The following is a 25,965-nucleotide window of genomic DNA, read 5'->3' as shown; positions in this document are numbered from 1 at the left end:
ACCACTGGCCAATAACCATGGAATTCCTTTCCTTCTAGGCTAAGTGCTTTAAGAAATGAGATCACCTTCAGATGAATTGTTAATAAAAATTAAAGCTATAGCCAATAGCATGGGTATTTTTGGGCTCTTGGCCAGCAAATAAACCATCTGTGTGAAAGAAAACAGGCTGACCATTTTGGACTCTGGTCTCCGTGGCTGCATTGTGCGTTGACCTCACCGGTAATTATCCAAATTAATTGCCTTTGGGTTGTGTTCTCTCATCATGGAAACCTTCCTTTCCCAATTCAAACCATGTGGGTTAAAATGAGAAAACAAAAGCAAAAAGTCCTCCCCACCCCATACCCGAAAGCCCCTCTGTCAGGGATCCCAGGTGGACCCGGGGGGCGGTGTTGCTGTTGGAGGCCGAGAAGGGCTGGTCATCACCACATACCATCCATAGGTGGAGGTCTGTTATTCTGTTTCCCCCCTATGAGAGGATACCTATTGTTCCTGAAAACGCTGACCAGGACCCACACTTCCAACAAAAATTCCTCTACCCCTACAACAGCAGAAGCAGCAGCAATAGAGAAGTGTTTTGATGAATTGCAAGATGGATAGGGCTTGCAGTGGCCCCAGCCCTGCTGATACCAAATGCCTTTAAGATACAGCCTTTCCCATCCTAATCTACAAAGGAAACAGGAAAAAGGAACTTAAAAACTCCCTGTGCTCAGACAGAAATGAGACTGTTACAGCCCGCTTCTGTGCTGTTCCTTCTTGCCTCTGACTTGTAAACAAGACCTAGTAGAACATGCGAATGGAAAGTCACAAACCTCTGTGTGTTTGAAAGGATCCTTGGGACCTCATGCACATCTGCGGAAACTGGATGGAGAGATTTGGGGAAGCATGGATTCTTTAGCTGGCTTAGTTCTCTATGGAGTCAGCTTGCTCCTTTCTGGTAAGGTTTGGCTTTGTTTTTTTAATTTAGTTTTTTTTTTTTTTTTTTAACAGAGCTGGTGATTCTGGGCTCTCTCACCAGCTGTTAGTGCTGGTTAACAAGGGGCAGCTGTGGTATATAGGCACCGTTTATGACTTTCCATTTAATCTATGTGGGGATTGAAATGCAATGTCTTTGTGGCACTGAACTGATTTTTCTAGAGTTTCGCTCCTGCGTAATCGCCACGTAATTGCCTGTGTTGCCACAGACTATGAGCACTGATCAGGTCACTCTGTAGAGATTCACTTACTATGATACATTATTTTACTGCTCTTCATTTGGGATTGTTTCCTTATTTAAAAAAAATTAGAAACCCAGTTTTACCTGCTTCAAAAAAAGTTTTCCATAATTTTTTAAAAATGAAAGTCATGCAGAGAATGATGGGGCCCACTTAACGGCAATGTGCAGATTGCCATTTTTAAATGAGAACAAAAATGCTTTTCTATAAGGATTTCATATCCACATCCTTTTTTAATCGAAACAGTCAAAGGCTAGGCTTTTTGTTTTTTCTTTTTTCCTTAGGGCTGCGGTCAGGGCTATAGAATTTTTGCTAGTTTTTTAAAAATATTTGTCATGTAGTGATTTATAGTCTTTATTGGCCCAATGGGCTGAAAGTTGGGGCAGTTACCCCGATCCGTAGGCACAGGAGAGTATCGAAAGCTGTTGTAGAGCTAAGGAATGGTGGGCTTGGATGTTTTTCGATCTCGTATGTCTGTTGCTCAGGTTCTCCAGATAGTGGCATGCCTCTTCTGTTCCCTCACCCTGTGGGACACTGGCTGAGAGTGATACTAAAACCTGAAGTGCAGATCACAACTCTAATCGCCAGCATGCTCTCCCTTTTAGTTTGAAAACATTCTAATTATTGTAACGAAAATAGAATTGATAGTGGAAATCAAATTGGGATAATGTGCTGAATTCAATGGTGCAGTCTATATTATGTTAGTAGAAATTGACCCGAACATACATAAGTATGTGTTACATTATTTTGATCTTTTTCTGTATGTTTGAAATATTATATTAAATATTCAAAAAATTAATCCAACAAGATAAGAGAATTGCATGTAATTTGTCTATAGCTTTTCAGTTTGTTTTCAACACCCAATTATATTGAGGATTTAGTAATATTTTTAAGGCTAAGAATGTGTAATATAAATTGCTGAGATGGTTTCAATGTTTTGTTCAAATTACTTATATTAACATAGAAATGTTGATTTCTCCAGTAATAGGCAGTTTTAAAACAAACAATTATCATGATTGCATATTTATTTTGCTTTATTTTCTGTGTGACATATTTATCAGTAACATGAAATCTGGAACTGTTCTACACCAGGGATTATAGTAATCCAAGCCCAGGGGGCTGCAGTTGCTCTGAGATACTTTATAAATTATAAATTAAATCACCTGTGTGCGCACACATGCAAACACACACACACAGTTTTAATTCAGTTTTTTTCCCTCAAAGTGACTATGTCATGGCACTTTAGGCTTAGACATAAAATCAGACAAAAAAAATTATGTGGCTGAAATAGTAGCTCTGTGTTTAGATCTTAGTTCCCTGGAAACAAAGCCCTGACTTCAACAGGGAGAGGGATTTCATGCTCCTACTGAAAAGGAAGGGTGACACTAGCAAGGTTGGTTTCTGGGGTAGGTCTATTGTATTGGAATCCTAACTTACCTTCCCAGTATAGCCCTCCATGGACATGGATACACAATGCTTGGGAATTGCAACAAGAATCCAGCATGATCGTGTCTACAAGTATAGGAGCCCATTCTTTACACTGAACTCCACTGGTAGACTACAGTAATGGAGCAAGGGACTTACGGCTTATGCGTTTCTCTCTCTATTCCAGTGGGTTCTTTCTGATTCCTTTTTTCTCTGAACATATAAGACTGAAACAATATGTCACATTTGCCTCAATAAAAGTGGCTCTGGGTGGCAGATACTGACCCATAAGGAGTTGGAAAACATATATAATTTTCAGAAGACTTCCCTAGATTCTGGTACATTCCCCTCCCAATTGAGAATCATGACCAAATTACAAACAAGTTCTAATAAACATACTAGCTTTTCCCTACTCTCCCATCCTCACCAAATCAGGCTGTTCTGTCTAAAGAATTGTATATGCAGAAATACAAAATAAAACAAATTATTCTTTGTGCTTTATCATAGTATGTCCTATATGATCAACACTGACCCAGTGGGAAGTCTCTAGTAGTGTGCCTTCATATCTCTTTCCTATTTCATTTGACATTTTAAATAACAACCATTATCTCTAATAGTGGATATCTTGTCTGGAATGACAGTGGAAATTCGGTTACAAGGTCAGGGAAGTGGTCCCAGATGGAACCTTCTCATAAGGGCTGGTCTTGGAAGGCTGTATCGGGTGTGAGTAATCAAGGGTGGAGGTCCAGAAGCTGGGACCAGAGACACACCTGGGAATTATTCTCACAGGGAGGAGTTTTGCTTTCTCCATAGATGCTCCCTACTAAGCATTGTCTTTGTTAGAAATGTCAGCATTTCCTTTTCAGCTCTATGCTGGGAGAGCTTCCTGCTAGAGTTCTAGTTCTTTTAAGACATCCCTCGAGGAGGGAAGGACTCATCCAAGTCCATTTCAGAAGACTGTGCTATGTCTTCTGGGAGATTCATTGGATGGGCTCCAAATTTTTCTGACATTATAAATTTGTCTAACTAAAAAGATATGTGTGCGACTGTGTAACCTGCTTATTCCCTGTAGATGGCTTATTGGTGAGAGCACAGAATCTGGATTCAGATGATTTCTCTAAAGTGGATAAGTGGACCAAACCCAAAAGATAGCATTTCAAAATAGATGAATGTGAAGTTATAAGTTTGGTTTCAAAAAATGTATGTATGTATGTTCAGTGTGAGAAAGTCTTGATTTGTTGAAAGTTCTAGGGAATAACACCTACATTTTGGTGATACACACAATTCATAGGTGTCAACATGTGCTCTGCTTACTAAAATGTAATATATAAGCTGCAACAGTTCACTTTAGTAGAAATATAAGGTCCACATTAGAAATGGTAGTCACTTTACTGCTCAGAGAATATCCATTAAACACTGAAGACAGTGAGAAATTTGACAGCAAACACAGTGGGCAAGCAGGAAGGTAAGTACTTTAGAAAAATATTTAGCCAGGAGAAAAGAGATGAAGTTTTTAAGGGTTTCCGTAGAGAAGACACCATAGATTGACATTATATTTTGCCAGATCTAGGATACAGGGATGAAGGGAGTTTGGCTTGATTGATGGAAACCTTCTAAATATTGGATCATCATCCCCATGAAGAGTGAGCTCCCACACTGGAGAGTGTTGAGGCATAGATTGGGTGATCATCTAGCAGGATCACTGAAGAATGTGGAGCGTGATGGTTACTCCACTTCCCTTTTATATCCCTTTCATTTTACTGTTTGTGCCTCCTCCCTGATCACTTAGGTGGAGAAGAATTCAGAAAAGCATCAACATCTTTGCCCAGTGAAACCAAACTGGGTGTGTTTCCTGAATTTTAACTCAATCAACATGTCTTAAGAGAAAAAAAGCATATGTGTACATGTGCTATGATGACTTTTCTGAAGCCACTGCTTGAGGGGACTGAGGTGGAGCTAATCAAGAATGCAGGAGAAAGAGTTAAGAATATGGACTGTGAAATCACAGACCTGGGGTGAAGCTCAAATTGGATGACTATGGGAAAGTTACTTGATTTCTCGAAGCCACTCTTTCCTCATCTTTTATGGATGAGAGGACCTATTTCCCAAAGTCCTTATGAGCATCATGTGATGCAAGTAGAGAGCTTGACCAGTAAGAATTTCCTTAATAAATGAAGCTAGTATAATAAAAAAAAGAAGTGTTTCTATGAGGACCTCTGTGTTAGTTCAAGACTGGTCTAATATTTTCCAGCATGTAGGGGAGTCACTTACTGCTCATAGAAGCACTCTCCTTCTAAAAGACCTCAACATAATCTAATTCCACAAATTTTATGCTTGTATCTCTCTATGTGGGCTATTATCCAGTGTTTCCCCTCACCTCCCCATTCATCCTTGCTCTAGGCTCTTTGCATTCAATCAGGCCCATCTCTACAATCTATGCACTCTTTCCTCTTGGCTCTTGTTCATGCTCTTCCATCCATTTGGAAAGGACACTCTCCATGCCTACACTGCAAACACAGTTCAACTCAACCTGCCTAGGCCAACTTTGCCTCATGATCTTCCCCTAATCCTGAGTTCCCTTACCATATAGGCTGTGTCTTTGTGATTTGGGCACATAGATTTAGCTCCATTAGCCTTTAACATTTTTGACAACAGATATTACTTCTTTTTTATTCTCGATAGTTCATGCATTTTATGTTCAATAATCTTTATTGGATAGAGTTTAATATGGTGCAATAAGAAATTATTGATATGCCCCAGCAGGCCTGAAAGAAAGAGGGAATGTTGTAGAGAGGATTTTAGTCACATTGAAATAATAATAATAATAATGAAAAAAATAACAAATAATGTGACAACAGTAAGCAATTTCATATAAACTGCAAGAGGTATTTGCTCAAATCTTAAAAGGTTGGCTTATGTTAAATATATGATGTGAGGGGGCGCCTGGGTGGCTCAGTCGTTAAGCGGCTGCCTTCGGCTCAGGTCATGATCCCAGGGTCCTGGGATCGAGCCCCACATCGGGCTCCCTGCTCAGCGGGAAGCCTGCTTCTCCCTCTCGCACTCCCCCTGCTTGTGTTCCAGCTCTCGCTGTCTCTGTCTCTGTCTCTGTCAAATAAATAAATAAAATCTTTAAAAAAAAAAAAAAAATATATATATGATGTGAATAAGGTCAAAAGAAAATTCCCTTATTCCCTGAGGTGTGAAACATAAAAATAATTCATGAAAATGGGTCTAACCTGACCTTTACCCAATATTAGATATATAGGCTTTTTATTCAATAGACTTTTGAGTTATTGCCTGCCTTTTGTTGATTCATTTATTCTTTCCTTTACTCAACTATCATTGCAGTCAGTGAAGACATATCGAGGATTTACTTTAAGCCAAGTACTGTACTGGATATCAGGAATGCAAAAAAGGATGAGTGATTTTTTTCTCCCTGGCTAAATTCACATTTTAGTAGGAAAGAGGACTATAGGCCGATGAATTATATGATGTTGTGATAAATGATACCATAGGGATACCTACAAAATCAAGCTTTTCAAGAGCTACAAACACTATTAGTGGCTCCAGTAGTAAGAAATGAAACTTTAAAATCTAAATTAAATGTCTAAAAACATAGAATGTTAACTTCATTAGTTACTGAATATAGCATGAATAAAATGAATATTTGACAACAATCTGTAGGTTAGATTTTCCTCACTTTGCAAGAATTCCTAAATGGTTGTGGATATTGCCAATTATTGCCAATTGTAGTTATAAGTGGCTCACAGCCAAATGATTTGAAAACTAAGACTATAAAAAGGAAAAGGGAAGAAAGCACTTCCCATTAGAGGGAGCAGGGAGTGTGGAATAGCAGGGCAAGTTCAAGGAAGTCGAGTAAGGCTGGAATGTAGGGTGGATATGGAGAATTAAGGTTGGGGTCAGAAAGGGAAGGGCCTTGTAGACCATTTTAAGTAACTTGCACCTCATTCTGTACATGTTGAAATTTAGTATGGTGTTTGTCCTATCATAGCTGATTTATATCTTGGAAAATTCACTGTGACAGTAGTATGGAAGATGGGTTGAACTGGCAGAGAGTGTAGGTCCAGACTAATAATGAATGTGTCTTTTCAAAACTCCAGGAAGGAAGGCCTGGATGGACAGGGGGGTTGAGAGTGTTCAGGAGGTGAAACTGTAAGTGTTGGTGATGGGTTGCGTATGGGAGATTGAGTGACAGCAGGGCGAATAAGTATTGCTCCATGGTTCTGGTTTGGGTAATGGTGGTGCCATTCACGGTGCTGGGAAATGTGGCAGAAGGAACTGGTTGGAGATGAGCTGAGATGGAGCCAATCATTATTTTGTACATGTTCATTTTGAGGTTCCATGTATAGGGAAATATTTAGCAAAATTTGGCTCTCTGGTCTGAGCTTAGATGAAGGAGACTGGGCAAGGGCTTGAGACATAAGCATCCTTGGTTTATGGGAAGTGAAGCCATGGTCATGGATGTGTATGAAAATTAAGTGAAGGGAGAAAAAAGAAGTAGTCAAGGGTTCTATGAAGAAGCAGTCAAGGGAATTGGTAGGAGAAGCAAATCCAATCAGATTTCTTTTCTGGAATTCTAGAGAATTGGTGTGGTGGTAGCTAAGAAGAGCATTTTCAGAAGAGGAGAGTAGGATGGGGACAGCAGAGCGACAGCCTCTGCACTTGACATGGGGGCACCAGATTACAGGTGTGTTGTTTTACAGAACACCAGCAGCACTCACTACATTATGGACCAGAACTGGAAGGGCTGTCAGAGGATCAGTTGGCATGACTCCCAGCCTTCAGGAAAGGGAACGTCTAAAGTTGCCTCCCTTATTTCTGGAATTTCGAACTGATAATCCAATGCCTACCAGTCTGGCCAGACTATTCCTTAACTCCTAGCACATGTGCATAATGTTTGTTAGCTTGAGCTGTGCCTGCTTTCCTCTGCATCCCATCCCTCCACTACCTCCTCTTGTCCCTTCAAGAATCTGACCATCCTTCTCTCCGTGTCTCTTTCCCAAGGCTGCAGGGGCAGGTGTGGGGACATGGGTCTGCCAGATGGACAGAGTCCTGACTCTTTTCAACACATCCGCTGATTAGAAGGGGTGCGTTTCTTCTGTCCGGTGGTTCCCTGTCGGACATGGTGTGGATGTAACAAGGGAGCCGGTCCGGCAGCCAGATGACAGACATTGTGGGTGGCGGCTGTTAGCTTTCTGCTGGCCACTGCCCTTGCTCGGGGCTTGACCAGTGAGGTATATGTGGAGGTCACACCCATCTCAGCAGATCTGTCAGCTTTCCCGCTTTTGTTAGAGGGTGATATCATGCTTCCTGGGGGGAGTGCTGGAAGACAATGCTCGGCCACTTTTCTCCAGATACAATAGGCGGAGTCAGGAAGGCAGTATTGACATTGCTGGGGCTGGGGAGGCACTCATGGCTCTGCGGCCGTCAGATGGTGAACCAGCTTAACCTTGGCACACAGGGCCTAGGTTGTGCAAGGCGTCTGGCTGTGGAGCCAAAGGGGACTCCGCCCTGGGGACGGGACTGCTTTAGACATCTGGGAATCTGGGATGGGCTTCAAATTCCGATCCCTCTGTCAAAAACAACCACAAAACAATAATAGTACCAGATAACAAAAATGACTACCATAGATTGAATGTCTATGTGCCAAGTACTTAATAGGGTTTTTAATAACTCACAACAACCTTGCACAGTAGATAATACTATTTTTTAAATAGATGGTAAAACTGAGGCTCAAAAAGCGACTTGCCCAAGGTTAAAAATTAATAGACATCCATTATTTCGGACTGCCTAGCATCCCTATTTTTCTTTTTTTTTTTTTTTTTAAAGATTTATTTATTTATTTGAGAGAACGAGAATGAGAGAGAGAGTACATGAGAGGAGGGAGGGTCAGAGGGAGAAGCAGGCTCCTCGCTGAGCAGGGAGCCCGATGCGGGACTCGATCCCGGGACTCCAGGATCATGACCTGAGCCGAAGGCAGTCACTTAACCAACTGAGCCACCCAGGCGCCCCCTATTTTTCTTTTTCTTTTTTTTTTATTTTCAGTTAGCCACTGTATAGTACATCATTAGTTTTTGATGTAGTGTTCAATGATTCATTAGTTGCACATAAAACCCAGTGCTCATCACAACATGTGCCCTCCTTAATACCCATCACCCTATTACCCCATCACCCCACCCCCCTCCCTTCTGTAACCCTCAGTTTTTTTCCCAGGGTCCATAAACTCTCATGGTTCATCTCCCTCTCTGATTTCTCCCCCTGCAGATTTCCCTCCCTTCCCCTATGGTCCTCCTTGCTATTCCTTATGTTCCACATATGAGTGAAGCCATATGATAATTGTCTTTTTCTGCTTGACTTATTTCGCTCAGCATAATACCCTCCAGTTCCATCCATGTCAGTGCAAATGGTGGGTATTCATCCTTTCTGATGGCTGAGTAATATTCCATTGTATATATGAACCACATCTTCTTTATCCATTCATCTGTTGAAGGGCATCTCGGCTCCTTCCACAGTTTGGCTATTGTGGACATTGCTGCTATGAACATTGGGGTAGCACCCCTATTTTTTCAAGAGCTGTCATTATTTCCCTCCATGTGACCCTGATGGGACTGCCAATCACTGATTGCCGAGTATACCACTCATCTGACCACCACAGCAGTTGGTTCAGATGGAGGATGCATGACCCAATAGGGCCAGTTAGACTCTTTCTCTGGGAATTCGTGAGCAAGAGGTTCTTTCTCCAGTGAGGAAGCTGAACACCCAGAGCTACCAGCTCCCCTGTACAGTTGAAAGAAGCTGGTCTTGGGCAAGAGAGATGAGTTCATTCGCACAGAGAGAACAGAACCATGACTGGCACTCTGCGATTATTGGAGTGGTGAGTCCAGTGGTTTTAGATCAGAGACCCACCCCTGTACCTTCCAGTTATGGGAGACAGTTACCTTCATTTTCTTCCACTATTTTGAATTTGTTTCTGTCTCTTAAAGTGAATAGTCCTGAGTGACCCCATGGTTTCAGTAGAAAGTGATAGAGACAAGAGTTAAACTGAGATGACCAGACCCCAAATTCTGAGTTCTTTTAAACTCTCCGCTGTGCAGTCTTCTAACTAGTGTTTCATGGTCACCTCAGGCTGGTTCCTGGAAAATGAGGCTGATGACAATACTTCTTCATGTGGTTTTGGAAAAGATTTGAAAAGAAATATTACTTAAAATACTTAGTACAGTGTTGGTACATGATGAGCACTCCAAAAAATCAGATGCTCTTAAATGTTTTCTTATAAATGAAGCTAGAGACTCTTACATTGCTTTATGACAATCTTTTCAAAGCACATCTCCCTGCGTGAAGGCAGGTCTCATTTTTGACTAAGATCATTATTGGATTTTTGGACCCATCTAAATTAAGTGTGTGTGTGTGTGTGTGTGTGTGTGTGTGTAGCTCTTTTCCCATTTCACCACTATCTTCGCTCCAATTACTCCTGCTCTTACTCTTAATTCCTCTTTGTGTCTAGTATCCTCACATTTAGAAAGCACTTTCTCATCTTCTGGGGTTGCTTTAAATGTCCACCTATTTTACTACTCATTGCTGCCTCTTGAGAATCAGAGGGCAGGGTGATAGTAGCCATCGGTTAAAATCAGCGCCTTTTCAGGAGCCAGTCTTTGCCTACCTCACCAGACTCTTGGAATTCTCAGTCCCTCATGCCATGTTGGAGATGTATTTCAGCCATATCAGGCTCTTTGTGGTTTCTAAAGATACGCTTTCAAGCCTCCATGCCTTTGTGTGTGCTCTTTCTTTTGCCCAGAATGCCCTCTTCACATTCCCTTCTTCATCTGACTTATTCATGCTTCAAGGTTTATCTCCGGTGTCATGTCTTCAAAGAAGTCTTCCTTAACCTTCTTGCATGGGTTTGGGCCTGACTTTGCCTGAGATTCCATCAGAAATGTGGCCTGAGGCAAAGGCACGTGTGTAGGTAGATTATTTGGGAAGTGACCTCAGGGACGAGTGAGGGACTAGGGGAATAGAACTGTGCTAGAATATGTTATCATGCTGGCCACTGCTATGGACGCTGGATCCTCCAGACATCCTGAGGAGCCTTATGAATGAGACATGCAGGCACCATTATGCTTGCCTCTGTCGTCGTACTTAGAACATTAAATTACGATTAACAGTTTCCTTGTTGTTGCTTTTGTCCACAAGGCTGGGAGCTGTGTTTGACATTTCAATATTCTCAGCACCAGACATAGTATACTGGCTGGCAGAGAAATGCTTTAATAAATGGTTTTGCATTGGGTTAAATGTTGCAGCCATTGCTTCCCTAAGTGTACTGTATATATTACTGCTGGCCTGAAAAATGATTTGATGTGGTTCTTGGAAGCATATTTTAAAATTATCTATTCATTTTTATATGTAAGTATAAATAGATGCATGTATATGTATAGCAATCATATAATTTCTTGAATATTCTTAATACGCAGCTAAGAAAACATGAGTTAGAGAGAATGGGTAATAGAGTAATTGTACAAGCAGCAGGTGCAGTCAGCCAGAATCACGACTGTGACACATAAATTACACAGTTTGGGAGACACTGCTCCAACTGCATGAGTTAGCTCATCCTTTTTAGAACTCGGTGTGTCCAAATAAAAAGTAGAAAAGTAATTTGGCGTATAATTAATACTATCCTAGTGAGATGAACAAAGTGAAGGGGTCTATGGTGATCAACCTGTCTTAAAGGACCATCTAGGACTCTAATCTTGCTTTTCCCAGTAAACCTGGAAAATGGACATTTGTTAATAAATCATAGACCCTAGTTTACCCCCTTGGGCATACTGGGCATCCATCAAAATAGGCCCAGCAGTCAGCCAGCAAGCCAGTAGGCATCGTCAGCCAGGGGAGGAATGGGTAGGTCAGTTATATCCACTCATTCAAGCTAAGTTTTTCTGAGCCCTTTCCATGTCCTGGGCATCTGCTAGGCATTGCAGTTAGAAAGATGGTTAAGAGAGGCACATGACCTCCACTGCCTTGTGGTCTGCTGGGTGAAAAGCTCTGCTTTATTGGAGGCAGACATTGGGAGCATGGAAAATGGGGGGGAGGGGTAATCTTGCAGAACAGGAGTCTCCTCAAGAAGGTGACGTTTGAGAAGGATGAATAGGATTATGCTTTGTGGAAAATCAGGAGTGGGTGTGAGGAGTAGAGCATTCCAGGCAGAGGAAAAAGCATGAAAATGGGGAATAGAATGTTCATTCTCTGCTTCATACTCTGGGGAGTAGAAGCAACATTGGTGTAGTGGTCCTACATGGCTATACTCTAGGGCACGCTGAAGGAGGTGGCAGGGGATACAGCTGGGGAGATGAGCTGGGAAGAAGGTAATTTGGTTTGAGATGGGCTGAGTGGGCAAGGACACTGTAGAAACCCTTCTGGGAGTCATTAGAATGTAGGGTGAAGCCGTGTGAGGGAATGACATTGCCCAAGAAGAAGACAGCAGACTGGGTCTGGGAACACCTATATCAAGGGGTGAAATGGATAGAGGAAGAGGAAACCGAAGGCTTTCAATGAGAGAAGGCGAGGGAGGAGGGAGTTTCAACCACATCAAAAATTGCAGAGGCAGGAGCAGGGTAAAGAGAGGGACAAGAGAATTTGGCAATTAGGTGCTGTGCACGGCAGAGCATTCTTAGTGGATGGGCCGGGCCGGGCTGGGGTTGAGGAGTAAGTGGGAGGTGGGGAAGTAGAGTAGGTAAGTATAAATTCCTTTCTGAGAGATGTCCCTTATCCGGGCAGGTTCCTGTTACCATGTGCTTTTCTCTAAGCTTGATCCTGAGTGATCTGGTAGGAGAAGGTATGAGGTCCTCTCTGCCAACACGGGCTCATGATGCTAGGAGGATACACAGAGGTCTGGAGATAGTAGGGAAAGAACTCTTCCATCACAGACACTCTCTCTTGCCCCTGGGTGTGGTCCCAAGTTACATGAGTTAGGGAATTATTTTAGTTTCACAAACACGGTAATAGAGGCAGGAGTCTTCATGGAGGGGCAACACACTAACTGTTACATAGAGTAACAGAATAGTAGAACTGCCAAGACTTAAAAGATTATCTAGTCCAGCATTTCTGAATACCAAGTCCAGGAGAATCCTAAAATCCCTTATTTTTATTTTTTGAGTATCATATGGAGCTAACATTTGGTACCTTAAGAAATACTGATTTCATTCAACTTTCTCATTTTACAGATGCCAACACTGAGGTTCAGCACTTTGCTAAAACCCACTCAGCTCATTAGAGGCTAAGTTTCTTCCTTTTAACAGAGAATGTGGAAGGCAATAGAAATTAGAGCTTAATGCGTGTACTGTAGAGTCGAACTACCTATGCAGCTTAAGTTAGAGCCCCCACTTAAAAATTCTTTTCTTTGTCTTTTAAGCACTCAGTGGACCCAGCTGTAAGGCCCCTGGCAGGGTTGGCTTGCTTTGCGCTGCCCGGCCCTCCCCGCCCCCTTCCCCTGTGTATCTCACACCCAGAGTCAGCAGTGCTTTTCACACAAATAGTCTGCCAAGAGGTGTGGAACTGGAGCCAGAAACACACAACAGCTGCAGAAGCTCAGCCACATCTAGAGGCTTGCAGTAATCTCCAGCAGGCCTGGACACAGCCCTGACCACTGAGTGACTCTAGAGTACATAAGCCATCAGCAAAGTGTGATTCCAACATGAGTAATACATGCATTCTGCCAGATGGTTCTGGAATCAAACAAAGAAAAACAGTGTTGTTGCCAGCCAGGGAGAAAAAAAAAAATCACCATTAATTGCATCACTGTCTTCCCATTAAGGCTGGGGAGAGCCTGTGACTCAGGCGAACCTCTGTTAGAAAACCTCTTTTCCTCTCCTAGAGATCATTTTCTGATGGAACTCATGGCTTATCACCCCTGCCAAGCCCACATTTTCACCCTACCCAGGTGGTTATGAGCACAGACTGTGGGGGCAGATGGATCTGGGCTGGAGCCCCGCTCAATGTGACAGCTGTGTGACCTTGGACAAGTCCTTTCTCCTTTCTGCAGAATGGAGACCATGGTACCCTCTCTAAAGAGTAGTGAGAATTACATGATATAAGTAGATTAAATGCTTAGCAAGTGCAGGTTCATTAAAAAAAGTTCAATAAACATTAGCTACCATTATTATTTCTTATGTTTCCCTATGTTCCTAAGAGCACCCTGTTGCTAAGAACCTGTGTAAATGTTACTCTATTCCATTCCATCCCATTTCAACATCTCATTCCCTCCCAGCCTATTCTATTCTATGAACATTTCTTGAGCTCCTTCTCTGTGCCCCACCCTGGGTCAGCAGATGTAAAGATAAATAAAATGAAGTCCCTGCTGCTACGGAGGCGGCTGGTGGGGTGTGACTTGCAGATGGACTTGCAGTAGATTCTCACTATTCAGGGTGAGTTAGATTCAGGCAAGGGTTAGATTCAGGCAAGTCGCAACATTTTTTTTAAAGATTTTATTTATTTATTTGACAGAGAAACAGCGAGAGAGGGAACACAAGCAGGGGGAGCGGGAGAGGGAGAAGCAGGCTTCCCGCTGAGCAGGGAGCCCGATGCGGCACTTGATCCCAGGACCCTGGGATCATGACCTGAGTCGAAGGCAGACACTTAACGACTGAGCCACCCAGGCGCCCCAAGTCGCCATATTTTTGTCAACCAATGGATACACCTAGTTTTGTGTGTGTTTCTATTTAAAGGCAAATCATTTAGTGCATATGGCTGATTGATTAGCATGGAAGTCATGGCCAACAGCACTAACGACTGCCTCAACAGGGCTTCTCTAACACATGGATTTTCTCCTGGGGCACATCACCGCTTTCTCATGCTTCGGAACGCTGGATGGCACTTCGACACTAAACTTGGGGCCATTTCATTTTTTTTTATCTTTTGGGTTTGTCTTAAAAATTTTTTTTTGAGGGGCGCCTGGGTGGCTCAGTCATTGGGTGTCTGCCTTTGGCTCAGGTCATGATCCCAGGGTGCTGGGATTGAGCCCCATGTCGGGCTGGCTCCCCGCTCCGCGGGAGGCCTACTTCTCCCTCTCCCACTCGCCCTACTTGTGTTCCCTCTCTCGCTGTCTCTCTCTGTCAAATAAATAAATAAAATCTTAAAAAAGAAAAAATATTTTTTTGAGTATAGTTGGTGCACAATGTTACATTAGTTTCAGGTGTAGGACATAGTGATGTGACATATTGATACATTATGTTGTGTTCATCACAAGTACAACTGCCATCCGTCCTATTACATCACTATTCTAATATCATTGACTGTATTATGATGTGCTTTTGATTTGTTTGGGGTCATTTTTTTAAAGAGATTTTATTTATTTGAGAGGGAGAGAGCACAAGCAGGGGGAGGGGCAGAGGGAGAGGGGGAAGCAAACTCCCCGCTGAGCTGGGAGCCTGACATGGGGCACTATCCCAGGACCCCAGGATCATGACCTGAGCTGAAGGCAGGTGCTTGAGCCACCCAGGATCCCCTAGGGGTCATTTTAAATGGTGAAATAGCCAATTAAAACCACAAAAAATGTGAAAAAATAGCACTAAATATACCATGAGGAGGATACTGATTTACAGTTGGCAACATGTGCATCTGAGGACTCGGCGTTTTCCTGCTCTGCCGTGTGTTCTCATGACTGGGAAGCCACCACGGGGGTTGATTTTGAGGTGTAGGCACATTGACAGGTACAGAATCAACAAATAATGAGGATAGACTCTTGATACAATTGACTAAATTCAGGTAGTAATAAAGTGTCCATAGATGTAGAGGACAAGCACAGGAGAGAGAGAAATGGGTTCCTTCTGGGACAGTCTGCTCCACTGATGGGAATGGGGCTTTCAGGAAGGCATTTCTGATGAGCAGACATGGAAACATGGAGGGATAACAGTATGGCTGCCAGGTTGGGGCTCCGGGGTGGAGGGCTTTCTGCCTCCAGCACTGTACCGCGTGGTCTGACTTGACAGGATGTCCTTCAGCAGTCCTCTTTTCGCCCACATTCATCTAGAGGCAAGACCCAGCACTCTGAGACACCAAACACACATGAAACAATCTGACTCCATAGTGCTAGTGAGTAAGACTTTTCAGTGGGTGGAAGGGAAAGATGCTTTGTATTGTACAGTGTACAGAGCATACTAAGTTCACAAGTAGACATCTCTCTTTTTCTCTGGCAAAGTTCATCTCCAGCTCCCAGTCTCCTGATTTCTCCTCCCTTCCTCCACTGTAGGTTCCAGGCCATTCCATTTTCAGCCCCGCTTGCACATACCCCTCAGCAAATGAAAGGCCAGCTAGTTATCCAGCCCCCCTCCTCTGGAATCTTAGCAGGAGCCCTGTATTGTGACTCCAGCATGGCTTCAGGGAGTTTTTACTCTACGCTTCATTCCCCACTTATCCAAATATTCACTCTGTAAAAGATTTTCTGCATATTTTGGCATAAGCAATAAAGAAGTACAAGGTCCCAGATGAGTTACTTCTCCCTATTACTGCCACTTATCCCTGATAGAGTATTTTCTCATCTTGGACACATGACCCATGGTTGCTACAGTTTTTTTTTTTTTTTTTAAGATTTTATTTATTTATTTGACAGAAAGAGACACAGTGAGAGAGGGAACACAAGCAGGGGGAGTGGGAGAGGGAGAAGCAGGCTTCCCGCTGAGCAGGGAGCCCGATGCGGGGCTCGATCCCAGGACCCTGGGATCATGACCTGAGCCGAAGGCCGACGCTTAACGACCGAGCCACCCAGGCGCCCCGGTTGCTACAGTTTTTAAAGAGCCTAGTCCGGGCCCTAGCCACGTTAGATATTTAATAAATGAATAGATTTCCACTAAACTGATGATTTGGGGAAGGAGACATTTTTGTAATGTTTTCCTCCTCAAAAGTGATAGGTAATTTTACTTATTGTCATTTTCTTACACCTTTCACAGCAAGGTTTTATAATTCTCATCACATTAAGTTCTGAACATTTCTTCCTAATAATTCTCATCAAAATTTCCAATGATACTATTTTTGAAACTTAAAATGTGAATTTTATCTCAAGGAATGAGCAGAAGGAGCAGCTGAGAAAACTCTGGGGAAAAAAAAGTAATTTTTGGAAATAACTCTATTAGATCTTAAGGCAGAGTACAATACTATAATAACAGTGGGGTACAGTATAAGCGTCTGGAGACACAGATTAACAGACTAAAAAAGCCAAAACCAGACATAAGTTTATATAAAATTTTATTATCTATAAAGGATACAAATCAGTTCTGGGAAAATTCGTTTTCTGTTTAGAAAAAAGAACTGTTTAAAAAAATCCATCTGTTACCACACACCAAAATAAATTCTAAATGGGTTAAAGAGTAAATGTAAGAAATCAAGCCATCAAAAGAAGATGGAAGTGCATATTTATTGACATTTCATATGGAGAAAGACTTCTTATGTTTAAAAACAGTGGAAGAAGCCACAAAAATAAAAATCAGTACACTTAGCTACATAAATATTTAAACTGTTAATTTAACAATAAGCAAAATTAAAAGGCAAAGAAAAAACGACAAAAATACTTGAAACAAATATGGCATATAAGAGACTAAAGTATTTTCATAAAAGAAGCTCATTGAAATCAATGGAAAAAATCAAAAACATCAGCAGAAAAAGAGGAACAAATAATTCACAGAGGAGGAAATATAAATGGCTAATAGGCTTGTGAAAAAGTTCACTCTCTAAATTAAAGTAAAATCAAGGGGCACCTGGGTGGCTCAGCGTCTGCCTTCGGCTCAGGTCATGATCCCTGGGTCCTGGGATCGAGTCCCACATTAGGCTCCTTGCTCAGCAGGGAGTCTACTTCTCCCTCTCCCTCTGCCTGCAGCTCCCCCTGCTTGTGCTCTCTCTCTCTCTCTCCCTCCCTCTGTGTCAAATAAATAAAATCTTAAAAAAAATAAAATCAAAATAAGATACTATTTTTCTATATCAAACTGGCAAAGATGAAAAACCAAGTGGGAATATTCAAGACTACATGGTGGGGGTTGGTGAGATGAGTATGTTTTCATACACTGTAGTTCTTTAGATAGAAACTTAGCAATGTAAATCAAATTGTTAGAAAATTTAAAATGTTGTAAGATTAAAAATTTAGGATATGAAAGTGTTCTGTTTTAACCTAGGAAAGAACTATATATGTTGGTTTCTGCAGTTCCTCTTTGTATGTTCTCTGGGGAAAAAATAAAGGATATACATCAAAATGTTAACAAGAGTAAAATAAAGAAAGATTTCATGATAATATATGTTTTTAAGTAATTTACATTCTGACTTTTGTAAAAAGAAGATTAAGTATAATATTTTTGTAGTTTTAGAGATAGTCCATGATGATAATTTTTATTCTTAAATTGTTACCACCTAAAGGATAAAAATAATACAAAGGGACACACATTTATCAGGACTGTTGTCTATTTCACATACATAAAATGTTAATGATTGTCAAGGTATTAATTAATGCTGTATGATTACAGAAAAAAGAGATTCTTGGGGCAATCTCTTCCTTGGACATTTACATTGGGACATTCAGGTGATCTACTGAAGTAAGACCAGAAAAGACAGTGAGAAATATTTCTTTCACAGGATTCAGTTAATTTTTGATGTTTGGGAATAAAAGTACTATACACATTGGAACTATGGGTAGTTATTTCAAATTATAGCACTTGTATGCATTAGCTTCCTTAAAATGTATACTTTTCTATAACAATAATTTGATTATAAAAATGTTGACAAAAATAATTCATGTTCCTGTTGAAAAATTTGGATATGCAGAAAAACATTTTAGTATATAAATGAATTATATACCCTTTTAATATACAAATATATTAAATACATTTTAATATATAAACAATATAAAATAACATAAATATATAAATAACATATTTACAAAGAGATCAAGAGAGAAAGAAAGGTTAAGAGACAGACTGAGAAATACAGATTTGATTATTTGGTTTTAAACATCTGTTAATTATTGTCTTAAAGCATAAACCCAGTTTTGCAGGCTTCCTTTTATGATGGGAACTGAGAGAGGGAAAAAAGGGGTCTCAACCACAGAATCATTGACCATAAACCAGAAGGGCCATACAAAGTGAAGGAACAGAGCTAAGCCAGGTCTTCGTCTTCTTCTTCTTCTTCTTTTTTTTTTTTTTTTAAGATTTTTATTTATTTATTTGAGAAAGGAAGAGAGAGGACCATTGGGGAGAGGGACAGAGAGAGAGGGAGAATCTCCTCAGCAGGGAGCCTGATGCGGGACTCCATCCCAGGACCCTGAGATCATGATCTGAGCTGAAGACAAATGCTTAATGGATTGAGCCACCCAGGAGCCCTTAAGCCAGGTCTTCGGATGCTGCCGTATTATAATCAACCAAGCCCTGGAACAAATACTTTCCTCTTACCCCTGGACCGCCTCTCATCATTTAGACTTAACCCTGAGGATGAAGTGAGAATTCAGGGAAGTGTGAAGGATGAAGGTAAATATCAGAAATGGAGTTGGAATGTCATATATACATTATTTGTTCATAAAGAAGAGGTATTGCTATTAATGAAGAAGAGGGTCATGGCTTGTTTTAGGGTAACGAAAGACTTGAGAATGTCCAAGAACACCTGGTGTCAAAGGTCATCTTTCAAAATGCTGTGTCCTTCTGGCTCTGTGTCTTTTGCTCTCCACGTCACTACCTCCTTTGTAAACCACAGGGGCCACAGTCAGCAGAGTTGGAGTAAGGTGAGGATGGTAGCCCCGGTGCCCTCTGCAATCTTGCTCCTTGGCCTCCTTTGTTATTACAATGGCCCTGTGATGTGGCCAAACCTAAAAGCCAGTGTGCTCAGCTTTCTGCTGCCCCTTAGTATTTGTATCCAAACTAATTACCAGAGCATGTCTGACCTTTCTACAGATCTCCCATTAGTGGCTCTCCTATTTGGTTTATGGGCTCTGGGGTTGCCAGGAGCACCTGTGTGGCTGGCACAGCCGGCCAAGGCGAGCCAATGCCTGTTGGTCTCGAGCCCTACTTTACCAACTTCAGTCAGGGTAACTATACTTTTATGTAGTTAACATCATCTTCTATATAATATTTCACTTGGTAAAAGGATGGCTTTGCTTAAACAAAAGCACGTGGGCGAACCGCTGACGTAAGTTACAAGATACGCTTGGGCAAAGACAGCCCTGAGGTGGGCTTAGTAGACACGTATCCCACATGAGGACTTATTGGCTCAGCCAATACTGGCTAGAAGTACAGGCTTTGAAACTGAAATATGAAAGCTGATCGGTTTCTTCCATTTACTGGAAACTGGAAACCGGGTCATCATGTCTGTCTGTAAAGGCTGATAAAGTGTTGATTGAAGGCTTGAGAGACTCTTCTAGGGGTAAAGGGAATGTATTTTAAGCCATGAACTTGATAACACTGATTTTTGTTAGTGTTAGGGGAAAGCTTGTTTGCAAAAAAGCAGAGTTTTGGGTGGATGAACTGTTACTGTATTGACAATCATATTTCATATACTTGAATTAGGAGTTAACATCATCTCATTTACTCCATGAGATCTACTGCCAACAGACCTGAAGTTGAATAGGTCCTTGGGAAATCTATTGAATATGTACAGGTATTCCCTTTTAAATTGACATTTGAGTGTTGATCCTTTCACACATTAAAATTTGGAAATAAGTCACACAGGCCTCAGCGGTCAAGTTTTAATTTCAAGCACACACAATAGAGACAAATTGTTATCTTCCTTTGAATACATTTTACATCATACAATCTAAGAACTAAAGTCAATTTGCTCTAGTTTTTAACTCCTTTAGGAACCACGCTTAGGAGTATCAGAAATTCTGTTTGAAATCTAGGGCTCTGGCTGATGAGTCATATTTTAAAATTCGGAATCCAGGGATTTTGAACTTACATTCCTAAAGCAGATGGTAAGTCTTGTTTTCCAGTGGTGACCTTAGACTATAAATGTGTGTCATTCTTAGATAGAGTCAGATTTTGTCATTAAAGAAACCACAGATTAAAACTTCATGGCCCCTACTAGAAGTTAAGTCCATTTGAAGATCTGACCCATTAAGAGAATGGAGGCTTGAGCAACACAGCCCCGAAAGCCAGGATGTAGAAGGAATGTAGTTCTGAATTTTCAGAAGCTGATAGGCTGAGGGAGGCTCATTTCTTCCCTCTGTTTGTGCTGCTTCTCCGGGCTGTTACTACATGGAAAAAAAAGACACCAAAAGGGTGTGAAATAAATTTTAAAAAGGATCTTTGTCCTAGTGCACCGTTATTGTGCTGGATGGTATTTGACAGCTCACTCTCTGGACCCTGTTTTCTCTGGCTGTAAGATAAAAATGCTACTATAAACTTGAGCTTTTCCCTGTGATTGGCTCTGCAGGCAGGATCGCCCCTCAGGAGGGGAGGGTTGTGCCTATTTTACAGGGGAGTGGGCCCTATTTTCTCTTCATTGGTCTCACAGCTTTAGGGAATCCTGAGTCCCCATCGTCATCATCATCTTCATCACCATCATCGCTGTTTATTGACAATTGCATTATTGTCACACACTCTTTAACACATCATTCATAGAATTTACAAAAATTCTTTCATATGGGGGCGCCTGGGTGGCTCAGTCGGTTAAAGCATCTGCCTTTGGCTCAGGTCATGATCCCAGGGTCCTGGGATCAAGCCCCGCATCGGGCTCCCTGCTCAGCGGGGAGCCTGCTTCTCTCTCTGCCTGCCACTCTCTCTCTGTTTCTGTCTCTCTCTCTGACAAATAAATAAAATCTTTTAAAAAAATTCTTTCATATGATGTAGGTCTATACATTTATCCATCCTCAGCAAAATGCTAAGAGGTCGGGATCATCCCCTCCATTTTACAGATGACCAAGTGGAGGCACAGAAGGCTCAGTCACTTGTGGACGGTTCTGTGTTACATGAGTAATACACGGCAGATCTGGGATTCAAACACAGGCTGGCTTGATTCCCTAGCTTCTGACCACGTACTGCATGGCTCTGCTTCTTAGCAAGCCTTGCCTCCCTGGCTGTTCACTGTGGTGGGATCTATTTTGAGATAGGCATAGCCCTGTGCAGGGCACCTGGAGGCTCAAGTAGACACATCACCACCGTGAGAGGCATGACTGTAAATCCAAAGCTTGGCGTGCAGAGCACAAGCCATTTGCTTTCCTTCCAATGAATTTATTTAAAAATGTTTATCTTTTTATTGTGTGTATAGTACCACCATCCAGAGATAGCCACTGTTAACATTTTCCAGATAAGATTGAATTTTAAATCCCTCCCTGTGGAATTCACATGCCTCCTACCAGGTTTCCCCTGTGAATTCCCAGGGCACTTACATTCTCATGGTTCCCTCCTACACGAAATTTGTCTTCAGTTTTAGTTTAATTTATGCACCCCTCCCTTGCTCCATCCTGCTGCTGTAGTCTCTGTTCAACTTGGTGTCAGGCTAGACATGCAGCTCAGCCTTTTATCTCAATTAAAAATAAGAAAGGCAACAATTTTTCAACACATAGACACACAAGTACTGACAGATGCAATCATAAACGAAGAGACACACAGACAGATAATGCATTTGTGAGTATAACACACTTGACAAGTTGAAACAGAGATGGGGTTTGCCCCATCCCAGAGATGGGCAATGCAACCACATCTACTTCTTGAAGTCCTTCAGCTGCCCATTTTATTGCTTGTACCTTCTCTTTTTTTTTCCTCTTTCCTTTTGTGCCACCCATTGGGATTATCTTAAATTTATGAATTAATTTAGGAAGAGTTATCTTTCCACTTCAGAACACAGAACATTTCTCCGTGTCTTTAGAGCTTTTTTATCTTTTGGTAAAATTTCATAGATACTTTCATAAAGGTCCCACACGTTTCATGTTGGGCTATTAATACAACCATGATGAACAACACCATTCTTCCTGCTTGCAATCCATAGAGGTACTTACAGAAAATGAATCCTTTAATAAAGTGCTGAAGTGATTTGCTCATATTTGATTTGGGGTTTTTGCTTTTTCATAAGTGAGATGAGGAGTTAGTCAGCTATTTATTTGAGGTTAGATAACAGGATTATACTACCTTAAAAGAATTGGTAGATTTCTATTTTTTAAAACATGTTTTTGTATTACATAAACTCATCAGCAAAATCAGTTGGCCCTGTGAATTTTTGATGAGCTAATTCAGGCTTTGTATTTTTGGAGTTTAACTTTAGGAATTTATATTTCCTAATAAAATCACTGAATATATTTTTTTCTTTTTTTTTTTTTTTTTTTAAAGATTTTTTATTTATTTATTTGAGAGAGAGAGAATGAGAGACAGAGAGCATGAAAGGGAGGAGGGTCAGAGGGAGAAGCAGACTCCCCGCCGAGCAGGGAGCCCGATGCGGGACTCGATCCCGGGACTCCAGGATCATGACCTGAGCCGAAGGCAGTTGCTTAACCAACTGAGCCACCCAGGCGCCCTGAATATATTTTTTTCAAATCTATTAGTTGAGAATTATATGTGGGATTTTCTCGTGATTTAAAGCATCTTTTCACAGGCTATTTTACCTTGTGTTTTATTGACAATTTTAGTTTCTAAATAGATTTCAGAGACTTGCTATTGTGAGTTCTATCCACACCATAAACCAGCTCTTGGAATTCTTATTTTTCTATTTTTAAGTTTATTAATATCTGTATTTAGCTTTATTTTTTCTTTCTCCCTGCCTTTCTTAAGATTTTTAAAAATTTTATTAACTATTTATTTAGAGAGAAAGAGAGAGAGTGCAAGTAGGGGGAGGAGCAAAGGGAGAGGAGAATCTTAAGCAGGCACCATGCTCAGCAAGGAGCCAGTGTGGGATTGGATCCTGAGATCATGGACCTGAGGTCCCTGAGATCATGACCTGAGCTAAAATCAAGAGTCGGACACTCAACCAACTGAGCCACCCAGGAGCCCCTCTCCCTGCCTTTCTTAAGTCTTATTAGTTCTTTTACACATGTTTCCTGAGTAGAGTTCTTGGTTTATTTATATTCATTAGTAAGCAAAGTATTTAAAGCTATGTATTTGTCTCTGAAAGCAGTTTTGGACTCATTGTGTGGTTTTGAAAGTAAGATGATTATCTTTTATTTTCTAGAAATCTTGTCTTTTTAGTTATGGTCTTTTCTGAGAATTAATTATTTAGAAGACTGCTTTATGATTTTTAAGAGTTGGGTTGTCTTTTCTTGTTCATTGATTGTTAAACTCGATTTATTATGCTGTGTATGGGATCATTAGGTTGTGTTTGGGAAACAGTGCATGGGTGGTTTGTCTTTGCTGGACTTCTCTGAGTTGAGTGTGTGTGTGTGCGCGCGCAAGCACGTGCAGCATGAGTTACAGCAGGGCTACTATTCCACTGTTTTGTACAGGTTCATCTGTACCGATTGTTACAAGAGTGAAATCATTCTGTGCCGTCTGGTAAATGCTGCTTGCTCCCCCTGAATGCGCCCCGTCCTGCCACCTTGTGCTGCCTGGTCCCTCTAGATTTCCCAACCATCCGGCAACTAAAGGGTATTATCTGGCCTATCAGAGTCTTTCAGAACCTTTTCTGGCACTCAGATCAATGTGCATTTTAATCTGGTTGGCTCAGGTTGTTAAATATTTTGAATATTATCTCTGAGCAGAACCAAATTTAAATTGCAACTAGATATGTTTGGTCTAAACAACATACAAACAGGGCGCCTGGGTGGCTCAGTTGGTTAAGCGACTGCCTTCGGCCCAGGTCATGATCCTGGAGTCCCGGGATCGAGTCCCGCATCGGGCTCCCTGCTCAGCGGGGAGTCTGCTTCTCCCTCTGACCCTCCCCCCTCTCATGCTCTCTCTCTCTATCTCATTCTCTCTCTCAAATAAATAAATAAAATCTTTAAAAAAAAAATAAATAAATAAACAACATACAAACAGTGCAGATAATTTCACGTGCCCTCCCTCTTCCACTGAGCTTGGTCTTTGTTTGACTGCTTCCCATGCTCTGGTTGTGAGCCCTGTTTGTGGAGGTACGTGTTTTTTGTGCCACCTGGTTCCTGAATACCAGCCAGCTCCTTTATCTGGTTCTCACCCAAAGCTGCAGTGATCTGTTCAGGTGCTGGAAGAAAACCTACATGTTACATTTGTAGATTAATGACACACTTCCACATTATATTTTATGGATGAGTTAAAGGATGGTCAAGAGTAGTTTTGTCTATATACAGTTTTACCTTACACACTGATCTTACTAAATGTGTTGCTCCAATGAGTGTACTCAATTTTGGTAAATACTGTTTGGATGATTGGGGAAAAAAACAAGCTGAATTCCTTGTTTTAAGATATAGAATTATATATACCTGAAAGATACATATATGTGTTTGTGTGTGTTTGTGTGTGTATATATATAATTTATAATGTATAAATATATATAAAAATTTATAATTATTAATTAAATAATTTATAATAATTGTTTGATTTTTAGTCTACTTCATCAGTCAAAATTTGAGAGAGATGTGATGCTGTCTCCCAAAACTACTGTACTTTACTTATATTCTTTTTGCTTTTACCTGTTTTTTCTTTATATATTTGATTCTATATGATTTAGAGCACAACAATTCATAACCACTATGCTTTCATTGTGGACTTTATTTTCCAGCAACATAATATAGACTTAGTTCCATTTCCATTTCATGCTTTCTATCTTGAATTCCCCTTTGTCTGAAACTAATATTATTATCTTTGGTTTCTTTTTTCTTTATTTTTTATCCTTTTTTCTTGTCATTTCTTGATAAATTCTTTGCCCATCTCTTTGTTTTTAAGATTCTGTGAGTTCAAGTGAGTCTCTTATAAGCATCATCTAGGAAGATTTAATTTTTTCTGAGAGTATTTGTCGATAGGTGATTGTAAACACTTATCTTTAAATCATAATATGTTTAATCTTAACTTCTGACATCCTGTTTTATGTTTCTGTTTTTTATACTTCCCTGATGTTTCCTTTTAGGGTTTTTTTTTTCTGTCCTTTGCTTATTTGACTTGTATTTTGTTTACATTTATCTTCTCTAGTCATTTTTTGATACATACATCCTGTTTTTTAATTTTATTAGTGGTTACTCTTGAGTTTGTCAAAAACATTCTTTAACCTATACTTCTCTATTTATAATAGTAAATAGTGAAACCATATCTTGAATATCCACATATCAATGAGGAACTCAGCACATTTAAACTTTGTCCCATCCTTCATTCTCCCTTCTCAATCTTTGCTTACTTAATAAGGAATTTGAGATCTAAGTTACACATTTTTAATTTTAAGAGGTACTTTTGACACTAAA

The 25,965-nt window shown here is 40.8% G+C and overlaps 1 protein-coding gene across 3 annotated transcripts in view; it reads left to right on the top strand.

Annotated features, from left to right (window-relative positions):
• The first annotated feature begins 449 nt into the window (after nucleotides 1–449).
• The window catches only part of TEK (TEK receptor tyrosine kinase), a 93,999-nt gene continuing 68,483 nt past the window's right edge, over nucleotides 450–25,965 (top strand). For 2 of the 3 annotated variants that reach the window (XM_032393662.1, XM_032393660.1), the window contains exon 1: nucleotides 477–934. In XM_032393662.1, the coding sequence (XP_032249553.1) occupies nucleotides 883–934 (52 nt within the window). In that variant the 5' untranslated portion in view covers nucleotides 477–882. Of the gene's footprint in view, nucleotides 935–25,965 lie in introns of all 3 variants that reach the window. The other variant, XM_032393661.1, reaches the window with a different exon arrangement.

Source organism: Phoca vitulina, unplaced genomic scaffold (genome assembly GCF_004348235.1).
Source record: "Phoca vitulina isolate PV1807 unplaced genomic scaffold, GSC_HSeal_1.0 scaffold75, whole genome shotgun sequence".
Taxonomy (NCBI): domain Eukaryota; kingdom Metazoa; phylum Chordata; class Mammalia; order Carnivora; family Phocidae; genus Phoca; species Phoca vitulina.
The sequence above is the reverse complement of the archived record's forward strand: the minus strand, read 5'-3'. Positions and strand labels throughout refer to the sequence as shown.